The sequence below is a fragment of the Anopheles merus genome, chromosome 3L (genome assembly GCF_017562075.2).
Source record: "Anopheles merus strain MAF chromosome 3L, AmerM5.1, whole genome shotgun sequence".
NCBI lineage: Eukaryota > Metazoa > Arthropoda > Insecta > Diptera > Culicidae > Anopheles > Anopheles merus.
Genome location: NC_054085.1, coordinates 30,540,481 through 30,553,398, shown reverse-complemented (window position 1 = coordinate 30,553,398; position 12,918 = coordinate 30,540,481). Strand labels below are relative to the sequence as shown.

Below are 12,918 nucleotides of genomic sequence, written 5' to 3'. Positions count from 1 at the left end.
CCACCGGTGTACCACAAGACAGCAACCTAGGGTCCTTGTTGTTTACATTTTATATCACAATTTTTCCATGGCCCTTCCAGAATATAATCACCTCCTGTATGCTAATTGCGAGGGTCGTCCAATGGTACAGTCGTTAACGCGAACGACTCAATAACATGCCCGTCATGGGTTCTAGCCTAGAATGGATCGTCCGTCCTCCCGTAGCAAGGATTCGTCTATCCGGCTGCGTGATAATGAATTAAGTCTCGAAAGCCTGTATAGGCCGGTATGGTCGCGTAGGACGTTACGCCACATAGAAGAAAAAACCTCCTGGCGTGATTTTGACTGCTGGCGCAAGCGTAATGCGTTAACCCTAAGTCTAGAGAAGTACGTAACCATAACATTCAGCCGATGTTAAGACTATGTGAAGCATCTTTGCAGCTTTGAGGGTTCAAATCTCTCGTCGTGGAGATACAGCTTGACCATGTTGTAGCAAGGTCGCAACGAAACCAGGATTACAGGACTTGATGCTTTTTCCGCGGGGACCACAACTAGATCTCCGCATTCAACACGCCAGACGTCATCACAGGACTTCTCAACGGAAGCATTGACTGCCTGTCGCTCGTGTGTTGCTAGCCAATGAGTAGCCAGGCATGTTCTTGGTCTCGTCTCAATGTCCTGCGTCCTGAAAGTTGTTATGTACGCAGCCAGTTTGGTGTAACCGCGACTCGATGCTGTCCTGCAGCTGACAGCATTCGAGATCGTGCAAGGCCGTTAAGGGCTTCGGGAGCGATCGGGCTTCCGAGAAGGGCACTCGATCATAGGCTAATACCCGACACACAGATACAAAAGTATCGTTCACGTTTATCTTATTGTATTAGAATATAAATGTTTAATACCAAAGATGTGTTACTATACCTTACCTTAGTTGGTATCGCCCCTATACTTTCAACAATTTTGAAACACTCATTTGATCTGGTACATCTTAAAAATATTTTTTAATAAATTTGATGTTTGACAAATACAGGCTTAGGAGGAACGAAATTTTAATACAACATTTTGATAATCATTTCAGTAAGTTCGTCCAAAAGGGAAGTTCTTGGAAATGTAAATTCCTGTTCCAATAATAAAGAGTGTATGATTGAACCAGGGTAAGATTATCAACAGTAAAATTACATTACTAATTTGCATACTTCAGCAATTTTACAATCCAAAATGCTTTTAAAAAATTTTCTAAACAACGTTTCCCAATTTAGATGGTACCAATTTAGATGAAAAGTAAAATTGATTACCCAAACAATCGGTAACTGTTTCAACTTCTTCGCAACCCCGGAAGAGAAGCGGTTGGCTGTACACAAAAAAAAACGAGCTCGTAAACGGTTCAATCAACCTAATGAATGCCTGGCCTTTGTATGGATTTTTTTTTTCTATCCCTTTGCGCCGCTTTCTTTGTGTGGTGGTGGTGGTGGTGGTGAGATAGCCCCTACTCCGACAGCACCCCGAGCAAAATGGTCACGCAGTGTTATCCAGCAAGCTTGCCGCCCTTCTTTTTACAACTCGCTTGCGTTCTGTGCGCCTTTGATTTCGATGGTGGCGCTTTTGGCGATTGGGATTGAGTTGTGGCTCTGTTTTTTTCTTTGCATTCTTATTAGGGTTTGGGATGGATTCGCACTGCCGCTTCTGTGTTCGTGTTCGAGAACTGCAACAGCTACACAGCCAATCAATCAATCAGCGTTCCTTTCATCGCATTTCCCTGGGATAAGCAAAAACAAAGTTAACACCAAAAAAAAAAAAACAGCGACGCACATCCACCACTTTGGTCGCTTTGTTCTACGGTGTACGAATTGAGTGCGATTGATTTTTTTTTTGGTGCTGTGAGAGAGCTGCTTTTTGCTAGCTTTTCCTGTTGCACATAGTGCACACCCCTACGCGGGTTTTTTCAGCGCTCCGAGCAATTCAAAAGTTTCTTTATGGCACTGTTTTTTTTGTGTGTGTTTTGTAGCTGTTTGTTTGAAAGTCTTCCATTTATTCCCATCTCTCTCTCTCTCTCTCTCTCTCTACTGAACTGAACTTTTATCTGCCGGGGGATCGTTGGAGTGATCATTCCTTCCAACTCCCATCAATCAAGGTCCGCGCTTGGGAGCAAGCAAGCTGGTATGCTGATCAGCCGAGATGCCTTAACGAAGCGGATGCAACTTTGGCCCGCACGGATGCACACAAAACTGCACGGATGCAGAAAATTGTTACCCTCTTTTCCTTGTCCCCCTCCAGGGACGGGATGGGTCACCGTGTAGTGAAGCCCGACACACACACACATTCATACAAAAAAAAAAATCATCTGCCACAAAACTACAAAGGTCGTAGAAAACTCGGTGCTCACCTTTACCGGTCAACTTTTTAGATCGTCAACTTTGCGAGAGTTTGCCCGGCTTATTTCCCTCTGGGGGATCACCTGCTTGGATGGCGATTCGTGACGACAAGGTACCAGGCGGGCTGAAGAACACTAACTCTCACACACAAACACAAGCGCACGGTGGGCGAAATGTTGCACAAAGAAGTGGAGTAAAAGTTTTGTAATTAAATTTAATCACGTTCGTGCGATTCGGGGTCAACTCTTTGTTTGGCTCCTGTGGCTCCGCTCTTGAGGTGGTTGGCAAATTTATTACAATTTTCAGGCTACTTGGTGTAGCTTCACCTGGGCGGGAAACTATTTTGCATCGGTATCGGTGGCAGATTAATTGTTATTCGGTGTTGATGTCGGGGTTCCGATAGTGGTTCGAGGAATTTGTTGTAAATGGATTATCAGGACGATTATGTCAATCAGCTAATTTCGTTTTAATTTTGTTAATTGATTGAAAAATATGCAACTATATTTGTTTACGAATAAAATCTTGACCATGAGCTTTTAGTATTCAGTGTTTGAGTGTTCCCCTTTAGTCCACGCGGGACCAAATGCTCAAACTTAAAGCTAATTTTCATTGATTGCTTACTTACTCACTTATCCGGCGCTACAACCGCTTTGCAGTCTTGGCCTGCCTCAGGAGTGTCCGAAACCGCTTACGGTCTCGCGCCTTCGTCTGCCAGCCCGTTATCCCGGCCTTAATGGCGGACGCCTCCACGCCATCTTGCCACCTCGATTTGGGCCTACCACGCCTCCTCTGTCCTTGTGGACGGCCTAAAAAGACTTTTCGCATCCTTGCGCGCAACTCAGCTTCCATGCTATTGTCGTTGCTGACCTTTGACCCCAGATAGGTGAATTCTGATGTCTATATCATCAGCGTATGCCAGCATCTGGGTTGACTTATAGAAGATGGTTCCCGTAGTCTCCACCCTCCAGTCGCGGATGGCCCTCTCTAGCGCCAGGTTGAATAGGAGACAGGCAAGCCCATCCCCCTAGTGCAGACCCTTGGTGGTAGCAAAAGGTCCTGAGAGTTTTCCATCCATCCTCACCTGGCATGTGACGTTGGTCATTGTCATTCTAACCAGCCTTATCAGTTTGGCCGGGATTCCAAATGAGCTCATAGCGTCGTACAGTTTTATCCTGGCTATGCTATCATATGTGGCTTTGAAGTCTATGAAGAGATGGTATGTGTCGTTTCTCTATTCAGCCATCTTCTCCAAGATCTGCCGGATGGTGAAGATTGATTGCATGATTGACACGACAAATCACATCCAAAAATTTGCTTCAGCATAGATACCATTAACTTGCATCAAAATGGCCTTTGGCATACGATTTCTTCATCTTGTATTTGGCGCGTAAACGTCCTACGGTGACATGCCATCCTATGTACAGGATTTCAAGACTTAATCAATTACCACGCAGCCGGATAGTCAGTCCTTGCTACGGGGGGACGGCCCATTCTAGGCTTGAACTCATGTCAATAATGAAGCAAAATTCATCCTTAAAATACACACTTTTCAAAATGGAGTTTGGAGTGTTGAGCTTGCACAAACAATGCTATATTCACTGTAGCGAAATGGTGAATAGTGGAAAAGAATGCCAGAAGATGACATTAATAATGCTGCTGGATGAGATAAACAAGTGTTCAATACACAGGTGGCGACCTCTGATGTAAAAACGCTACGAGCTTATTGGTGCTCCTCATACACTACTAACTATTGACACTAACGCCATCTACCGGTATAAGACAGGGTTTACGAAGCAAATCTGTCCTCGTAAAAATGCGTTTTTGGTCGCCGTATATACTCTTTCGGGCGACGTGAACCCTCTATTGGGGATTGTTAGTTATATTAGAGCCTTGTACTCTGATCTCTCTTCAACTGTCGAATCAAATTCGCGCCTTGTGAAGAATGAATCGGGCATAGCAAACAGTGAATGCGACATAAAAGGAATTTTACCATTCCACTTACTATTATAGTTCCTAAGTTAAAATTGACCATCCGAGCGGCTCTGACTGTGTGCTTAAGTGCCTAAAAAATCAAAATAATCGAAAACAAAATTCATTCTTTGTTGCCAAACAAAAACACACATCTTTAATATCACATACAACACAAAAAACAACTCTTTTATCTCAACCATTGCAACCAATTTCATCGTCTAAAGCACATGCACATTGTGCCTGGGAAATCATACTTTCATGCTCCGCTCGGCTCTAGAGCTAGTAAAACAATTCTCTCCTTCCTTCATAACGATACCACCAAAAACAAGGCAAAAAAATGCAAACGAAAACGATTTCACTTGCAAAACTTCCACTCCTGAAAAGCTGCAACCAGCGTACACACACAATCAGAAACTGAAAAAAAAACTCCAACACTTCAAACTGGTCGGTTCGAGCGGCAAAACGCAACTGCGACCTGCGACCATGTGGTCCCGGGGAGGGAAATGGGTTTAAAAAAGTTGGTGTGCAGCAATGTTGCAACTTTACTACTTTTTGTTGGTAGTTTTTTTTTGTGTGTGTTTTCACTTGCACTGACGATGATGACGATGATGATGATGATGATGATGGTTCGAAATTAATGTTTCACCATGAAGCGGAAGTAGGGAACTCCCTTGAACCTTCCATTCCCAACACATCCTGGAGGATTGGAAGTGCTTGTAAACTTTTGGCCAAACATTACATCAAACATGACGTGGGACGTTTCAGAAGGAGGGATTGGTGTTTTGGGGAGGTCAACAAGTAAAGGGAGAAACTGGGCGAAACTTGCAGCAAATCGACGGTGTTCTAGTAGCAACTAGGCATCCACTAAAAAGCTGCAAGTGATAGCGATTCTTCACTGACTTTAGTTCAAAACAACAACACACATGCTTCCGACAGTTGTATCCGGGGGGCGGCTGGCTTTAAAGGGAGGAATAAATGTTGCCAATCCTTTGCAGTGCAGTAAAAACTAGGCTTTTGTAGCTTACAAGTGGATTATGCCACTGGTTAAGTGGGATGTTTTATATGCTGCATCCCTTTGAGAGTCTGTTCACTGGAAATTAAATATTAAAATCAGTAACACGGCCCAAAGCCACAGCGACTCATCCCCCTCCCAAAAGCCAACCCACAACGATTACTTATTCAGTGACCGTTTAACCCGAACACCACAACAACAACAAGAGCAGCAGCAGCAGCCAAGCAAGTCACCACCGACGACCGACACGACAAGTAAATCCATACATTATAATAGTCCCCAAGGTCCAATTTTAACTAAACGTTTGTACTCACCCCGATGGCGGAGTGCTGCGGGAAAAGAGATTCACCAGCTGGGCCCTCATCATCATCAGCAGCAGCAGCAGCAGCAGCAGCAGCAGCAGCAGCAGCAACAACACAACGGAAATGCTAATTAAGCTGCTCACTGTTTTGGAACTAAAAAACAGATAACACACCGTCTGGTACACCAGTTGGATCAGTAAGTTCTGGAACCACAGATTGGAAGCATTCTTGCAAGCAAATAATACATCAAGCGACGGCATATCCCTCAATCCATTGCTGCCGTGCTTGTGAGAGAGGTTGATGACTCTGTCTGGCCTACTGGGTGTGATTATTTAGTGTGTTTGTGATTTTTGTATAGGGATAGCATGCCCACCGTCAACATGCTAGCAACGGTTGTTAGGTGGTTGCTTTTGATGCACTTGCTGGTCCATCAGTGTGCCTCTTCGAACTCCTTCAATGGGACGCACAACAAGGTGGAGCTGGATGCAACTACCACGACGCCGGCCACCGTTTGGAGACGGCCACCGATCGAGTACGAGCGAGATCTAGTGGTAAGTGTGGCTTTACTTCTTCCAAGATTCTCCCCCCTAAACCGCACTGTCCCGCCCCAAGATCGAACTCATCGAAGGAGCTGAATATCCAATCGAGAAGCACGTCCTCACCACCACCGATGGCTACATCCTGAAGCTACACCGCATTCCCGACCCAATGCAGTACCCAGCGAGCGGGGAACGGAGCACCGACCCAAAGGTGGCGGACGACCCCGCTGATGGTTTGCTGCGCTTCGGTCCGGCGAAGACCTTCCGCGGCACGGTACTGCTCATGCCTGGGCTTTTCTCCACGGCGGCCGACTTTGTTGTTACTGGGCCGGAAAATGGGCTGGCGTTTGTGCTGGCCGACGCTGGCTACGATGTGTGGCTGGCGAATGTGCGCGGTTCCCGGTTTTCGCGCAAAAACGTCAAGCTAAGCGTAGCCGATAGTGAGTTTTGGGATTTCAGGTGAGTTTTTAATGTGGGGTAAAAACATAAATCATTCAGATGAGGGGGAAGGTAATCGTTAAAGCGATTTGAAAGCAGCGGGCAGTTAACTGTGCGGAAAATGTGGTGTCGACACTGATATTGACCGGAAGCAACCGAAACACCGACTCCACCGGTGGACACAACAAATCATCGCGTTTAATTGCTTTCTTTCCAAGCAATTGGCCACGCAAATGGGACGCAGGTTTTCGACTGCTGTCGATACGGTGGTGTTTATCAAGATTGTTTAGTTTGTCGTTGGCCGTGTTCTCGAACATGGGTGTGTAAATAAGTGTGGTGTGGTTGCATTAATTTATGGAGGTTTGTGGGGTTAGTTTTACACAGCACAAGGTGGTTTAGATGGTCTACCGTGAGCAGGTATAGGTAGGTATGGTAAATTTATTCTTATTGGAAGCATTTAACCTTTCAGAATGCATCGATATGGATGGTTCTGTATGGATGGATGGCACCGAGGTTCGTCGTAGATCACAGCGAACATAACAGATATTAAATTTTGATAAAATTGCATTTTTATTACCTTGTTTTATAAGGATTTTTGGACGATTTTCAAAAATGTTCGCCTCATTGAGCGTTTTCTCAACAATGATTGATTTTTTTTTAATGAAAAATACCGAGACAAACCAATAAGTTATGGGAATTCATTCATTCGAATTCAAACACATATGCGAAAGAAGGAATAGATTTAGCGGGCAAATCTAATAAAAATTGGGAAAGCAATAAAGCAACTAAGGAAATGCACTGTAAATGCTGAAATTGTTGAGGTAAAATACACTTTTTTAATATTTTGTACATCAGCCTTTCAGATTGGATCAAAAGCAGCTCTAGTGTTGCTTTAGTGCCCAAACTATCCTTAATTTTGAAGCGATCTTGGCTTTCACATCCTTTGAAAAGTTGAAAAAAGTGGATTATGGTCTTATTAATTTAAGAAGCGTACTTCATTAGTTCAACAAAGAAGCTTTAGAAATTAGAACAATATTTCAAAATTAATTATATCTTGTTAGCAGAAGCGGATTAAGCAGTGCGCAAACTAAACGGCCGCGTATTCCACTCCGAGAAAGCGAACACACCCTCCTTGTGAGCAATTTGCTTCGCAATCTTTCTCCGTTTTACGAATTTTACAATTGAAACTTCTCGCTCGCCACTCCAGAAAACGAATACATTCGTGTGATCGCTTAGAGACTCCACTCGTGTCATTCCGCCACTGCCTGTTTAGTGAAGATGAACACTAAGAACACATCAAATTATTCAGCGTTTCAAGGGGTTTTCCAATGGTTTTCATAGTTTTGGGACACTTCTAAGGCTTACCTCTTCTTCCGTTTTTTGGCTCTGAGCTTTATGTCATGGGAATTTCACTCTTTAGCACCATTTTTTGAAAGTCACATTAGATATTCCGATTGGATTTGTCCAAAAACGGAGTTAAAGAGTTAATTTCCCGTAGGAAAGAGTCAACCAAGAGTCCCAAAATTATGAGAGCCACTGAAAACCTCTGTCTAGTGTCTGAAACATTATTTATTTTATATTTTTTAGAAGCTAATACATGCATTAGTGTTCTACTATTGACTCATTGTTCTAATCAATGTTTCCGCATTTATCGAACTTACCTGGTCACGGTTAACGAAAGCGTGTTAACACGTGCATACTGTAATTTCCCTAACCCTCGACAGGAAATTGGAAGGAAGGTGTCTAGAATTTTGATGCAAATTGGATCTTCTAAGCGCTTTAATGAAATAGACACATTCAGTATTATAAACTATCGCTGTTCATTTCCATTGTATCGTTTCGGACATTTTTAAACCATTCGGTAGGCCAACACTGACTTCAGTTGGGGTACCAAAGAAGATAGAAAATAGAATATGTGATCGAATTTCGAGCCGTCTTTCTGAACTTACATGTTTCCATTTGCTTATTGGATAATTTCATTTAAAATAAAAATCAAATGCTTCAAGTACTTTCTTGAATTTCTTGATTTAAGCCTTAAAATTCTTTAAGTAATCGGATGATTTGACCAATCTTGGGTATGACAATGGTTTCATCTTACCATTTCAAGCCAAACATTTCTACCAATAAAACACATCCAAAGCTCCCTCCCCAAAAACCTGCCTTGAATTAATGTGGCCCATAATTTACCAGCCCAAATTTTGCATTTCGTTCCCAAACCGGGCTATGAATATATCATTAAGCTATGAATATATCGGCTACAATAAGCTCTTACTGATCCCAGGGAAAGCGTTAAACATTTCTACCGCCTTCAGATGACTGGTTACGATAGCCATTCGATAAAATTCCGACGGCCACACCATAATCGCCACCCCGAAACACACAAAGCACAGCACGCTTGGGAGTGTAATGTAATGTAGCTCGGAATTAAAAACGGAGTCCAACGGGGCGGCAGGGGGGGGGGGGTGAGGCGAATACATTCAGACACAAACACGCTTGTGCCAAAACACAAACCTCCCCCCATCCGCACGATGGGGCAAAGCAGCGCTTCGTTCAAAATTGGCGCCAGACAGGCGACACCGACGCGATAAAGATGTCGCCCTCCCGTCGACTCTAAAAACGGCGCAACACGAAAGTCCCGTCTGCTGTCCCAAAACCTGAAAAAAGCAGAGGCGGAGGATTATTGGTGGACATTTTTGCAACGTTTCGGCGTGGGCCATATTTCATACGCGCTGCTAGATAAATAGCATTTTATATCCGCCACTAAGGATGGGATTTGGCTTCCTTTTTTTCCTGGTTTGTGCTGCTATAATTTATTCTGAAGAAATTCTACAATTCTGTGGAATTATCGGTGAAGAGATTTAAAAGGCGATTAAGAATTCGAACATCTAAATCAGGTTTGGGTTTTTAAACATCAATTTTGGAATGATAGAAATAAGTCATGCAAAGTGTCTTAAAATAATGCCTTTGCCTCCCTCTCTCCCGATCTCATCCCTTCGAAGCTTTCACGAGATCGGCACGATCGATCTGCCCGCCATCATCGACTACATCCTGCGGGAAACGAACGCACCGAAGCTCTACTACGTCGGCCACAACCAGGGCATGACGAATCTGTTCGCGTTGCTCTCCGCCAAACCGCGCTACAATCGCAAGATCCATCACGCCATCGGTCTGGCCACGATCGGTTACCTCGGTACCACGGACAACCGCGTCGTACGGCGGGCGGCCGAACTGACGGACAAGCTGTACTCCACGCTGAAGGCGCTCAACATCCACGAGCTAAAGCCGACGCCCGACATTGTGCGGCTGATGAGTGGGCTCGTGTGCTCGAGCGACATGAACGAGCTGTGCGTGGAAATGTTGCGCGGTTTCTTCGGCTCGACGGTGGACCGATCGCGCCATCTGTTGCCCACCATGGTGGACGATCTGCTGACGAGTGTGTCAACGCGGCAGCTTATCCACATCGGGCAGCTTATGCAAACGAGTAAAGCGGGAAGTTGTGGGGCAGTAGAGAGGTCACATTAATGCTGAGTCTTTTCTTCTATTTTTTAGAGAAATTCCAACAGTTTGACTATCGCAACTACATGCTCAATACGCAAAAGTACGCCCAAGCGAAACCACCGGAGTACAATCTGTCGCGTGTGTTGCTTCCCGTTTCACTGTTTCACGGCGCGAAGGATTTCATCACCTCTGCAAAGGTTTGCCGTTAAATAGGGGAGGGAAAAGCAGCTTCCTTGCCATTCTAATACACGTTTTTTTCCCCACCAACAGGATGCGCTGCGGTTGAAGGACGAGCTGCGAAATGTGAAAAATTTTCTCGAAATACCCGACCTCAACCACGTCGGTTTTGTGTACTCGGACCGTCTTTACGCGCGCGTCAACAGGAAGATAATAGAAATCTTTAATCAACACCCGAAAGCTTAAAAGAAACCAAAGCTTTGCCGTCATCGTTTTACACCAACACACGTGCTTGTGTTACAGTTAATATAATTCTTTATTGTGGCTTTTACAACTCTCCCCTTTTGTTCTCTTTCTCTCCCTCTTCCTCTCTTCCTCTCTCTCTTTCTAAAATACGCGCAAAACGGGGCAAAAACGGATTTGTAAGGCAACACACAATCGAGCGCCGCTCGGGGTGTATCGCTTTAACTGAAAAATTATAATTAACGATCCTAACGATCCACACGCTCTCGTGCTTTGTTTGTTTGAGCGATCGTGCGGGGAAGCGGGAGAGTGGGCACAATAAAGAAAGAAAGAAAGAAAAAAACCCTCGGAAAAAAGGGGCAAGATAAAGAAAGATTAAACCGTCTCGCTAAAATAAAAAACTAATGCATTCGAAGGTTTGCCACTCAGGTCGGTGAAGAGATGCCCGCGCGCATTTACGCCAACACGATGCCAAACGCACGCGCAGCATCTGCGCCTATCTGCCTGCCTACTGCGATTACTGCGTGCAATAAATTAAAAAGGCATCTGTGAGCGCGCTCTCTCTCGCTCTCTCTTCTGTGGCGCTCATCTTCTTTAAGGTATCGGGTTTCGATATATTGGGCGAACGTTAAGGTCAATACTAACTGCTACAATAAATTGCGGTATTAAATTAATTAAATTAAATCCAAAACTAACAGAACGAACAAACGGAGGGAAGAGACGCGCTTGCGCGGGACACAGACGAACGTCGTGCTGCTCCTCTCTTTCCGCACAAACACGCACACACACACACATACACACACGCAAAGCTGCTGCTGTTACGCACGTTTGATCTTGCCCTTTGTGTCATTCGGGTCGGGTCGGTGTAGGGGGTGGGTGGGGCTCATAACGAGAGGTCAAACGAGACGAAAAAAAGAAAATACAAAAACAACAACAAAAAACCAACCCCCCACCCCTCCACCGTGTATAAAGCTAATCCTGCTCCATTTTTCTTTTTTTAATGTTTTGCTTCTTTCCTTTCTTTTACAGTTGTAGTTGTGTGTGTGTGTGTGTTTGTGTCTGTGCATTTCTTCCTTTCCGTTTTTCATTGTCTAATTCCACTTTCTTTTGTTTGTTTCTTTTATATCTCTTCTTTTGGAATCATTTTTTTTTTGTGGTTGTTGTATATTAAAGTGTTTTGGTATGATCACCTCATTCAATGACGTTTCGTTTTGCTTGTGTTTGTGTTTCGTTTTCTTGTTTGTGTCTCTCTTTCTCTCTTTTTTTTCTCTAAGTGACGATGTCTCTTTCTTTCTTTTGAATGTGTGCTTTGACAATTTGTTTTCTCTTTCTTTCTCACATGTTTAATGTATGTTTTGTGTTCCTTTCTTCTTCTTTTCCTTTACACTTTAAAGTTTATGCTTTGCTTTGTTTCGTCTTACTTGCTAGTTTTTTGTTTTTGTTTTTTTTTACTTCTTGTTTAGCTTAATCCTGCCACTTAAACACATGTCTCTCTCTGTTTTTGCATTATTTTAGTTGCTTTTGTTATCTAAAATACAGTTTTGCCTGTTAATGGGTCATTGTTTTCATGCTTTAATGTTCGATTTTTGCAAAGGTGTTTGCTTCTTCTTCACTTCCTCTTTCCTCTCCGTTTTTCTTCTTCTTTTTGACTACCTTAATATGTTATAAATCCCTTGTATAAGTTGAATATAGTTATTTGTTTCTTTTCACTTGTCTTGCGGTTCTTTATCCACTTTCTTTGTTTTGTTTTTTTTTTGTTTCTTTTAAAAGAATACATGTCGCGTATGTTTTTTTTTTTTGTGTGTTTGGTCACTGTGTTGTGTGTTGGTTGCGTTGCGTGTTATGTGCTATCATCACTCACCGTTTTCATTCATTTTAGCCCAATTGTTAAACAAAACGCTGCTTTTCACATTCAAATTTGCTAAAAAGTTGTTTCCACTCTTTTGTCCAGTGTGGGGGTGTGTTTGTGTGCTTTTCTTCTTTTTGGTCATTCACTCTCACTCTTTATTCTTTTTGTTTTTTCGCTTATGTTTTGTTTTTGGATCATTATAGACAGAGAGATTAGAATTGACCAACGGTCGGTTAAAGTTTATGCTTCAAATCGAACGGGAGATTTTAATCTTCTCGTGCCTTCCATCATGAAGATGAAATGTTACGGGACTGCTCATGTGCCGGCCGCACCTTTTGTGCTCAAGCGCAGTTTGTAATTACAGCTAAAAACATATTTAGCAACTCGTCCCTGTGTAAGCCCTTGCAAAAGGCTTTGCAAAATCAAAATCTCCTCACCGCTTCCGTTGTGGTGTATTTGTCAGTGTTTTATTGGGTTTGTTTTGTTTTTTCTTTTTGTTGGAGAAACCTTTCTCAGTTGCGGTAGAGTTGTTTGTTTTTTC

At 43.4% G+C, this 12,918-nt stretch overlaps 1 protein-coding gene across 1 annotated transcript; it reads left to right on the top strand.

Annotated features, from left to right (window-relative positions):
- The first annotated feature begins 5,573 nt into the window (after positions 1-5,573).
- LOC121599991 (lipase 3-like) lies at positions 5,574-10,755 on the top strand. The gene is made up of 5 exons (XM_041928168.1): positions 5,574-6,184; positions 6,246-6,631; positions 9,610-10,091; positions 10,160-10,305; positions 10,379-10,755. The coding sequence occupies exons 1-5, from the start codon at positions 5,999-6,001 to the stop codon at positions 10,529-10,531; spliced, it is 1,353 nt and encodes a 450-aa protein (XP_041784102.1). The 5' UTR covers positions 5,574-5,998; the 3' UTR covers positions 10,532-10,755.
- Positions 10,756-12,918: the final 2,163 nt, after the last annotated feature.

Coding starts and splice junctions, on each gene's coding strand:
- LOC121599991 (XM_041928168.1), top strand. CDS start 5,999: ATGCCCACCGTCAACATGCTAGCAACGGTTGTTAGGTGGTTGCTTTTG. Junction 6,632..9,609: donor AGTGAGTTTTGGGATTTCAG/GTGAGTTTTTAA, acceptor ATCCCTTCGAAG/CTTTCACGAGATCGGCACGA. Junction 10,092..10,159: donor CGGGCAGCTTATGCAAACGA/GTAAAGCGGGAA, acceptor TCTATTTTTTAG/AGAAATTCCAACAGTTTGAC.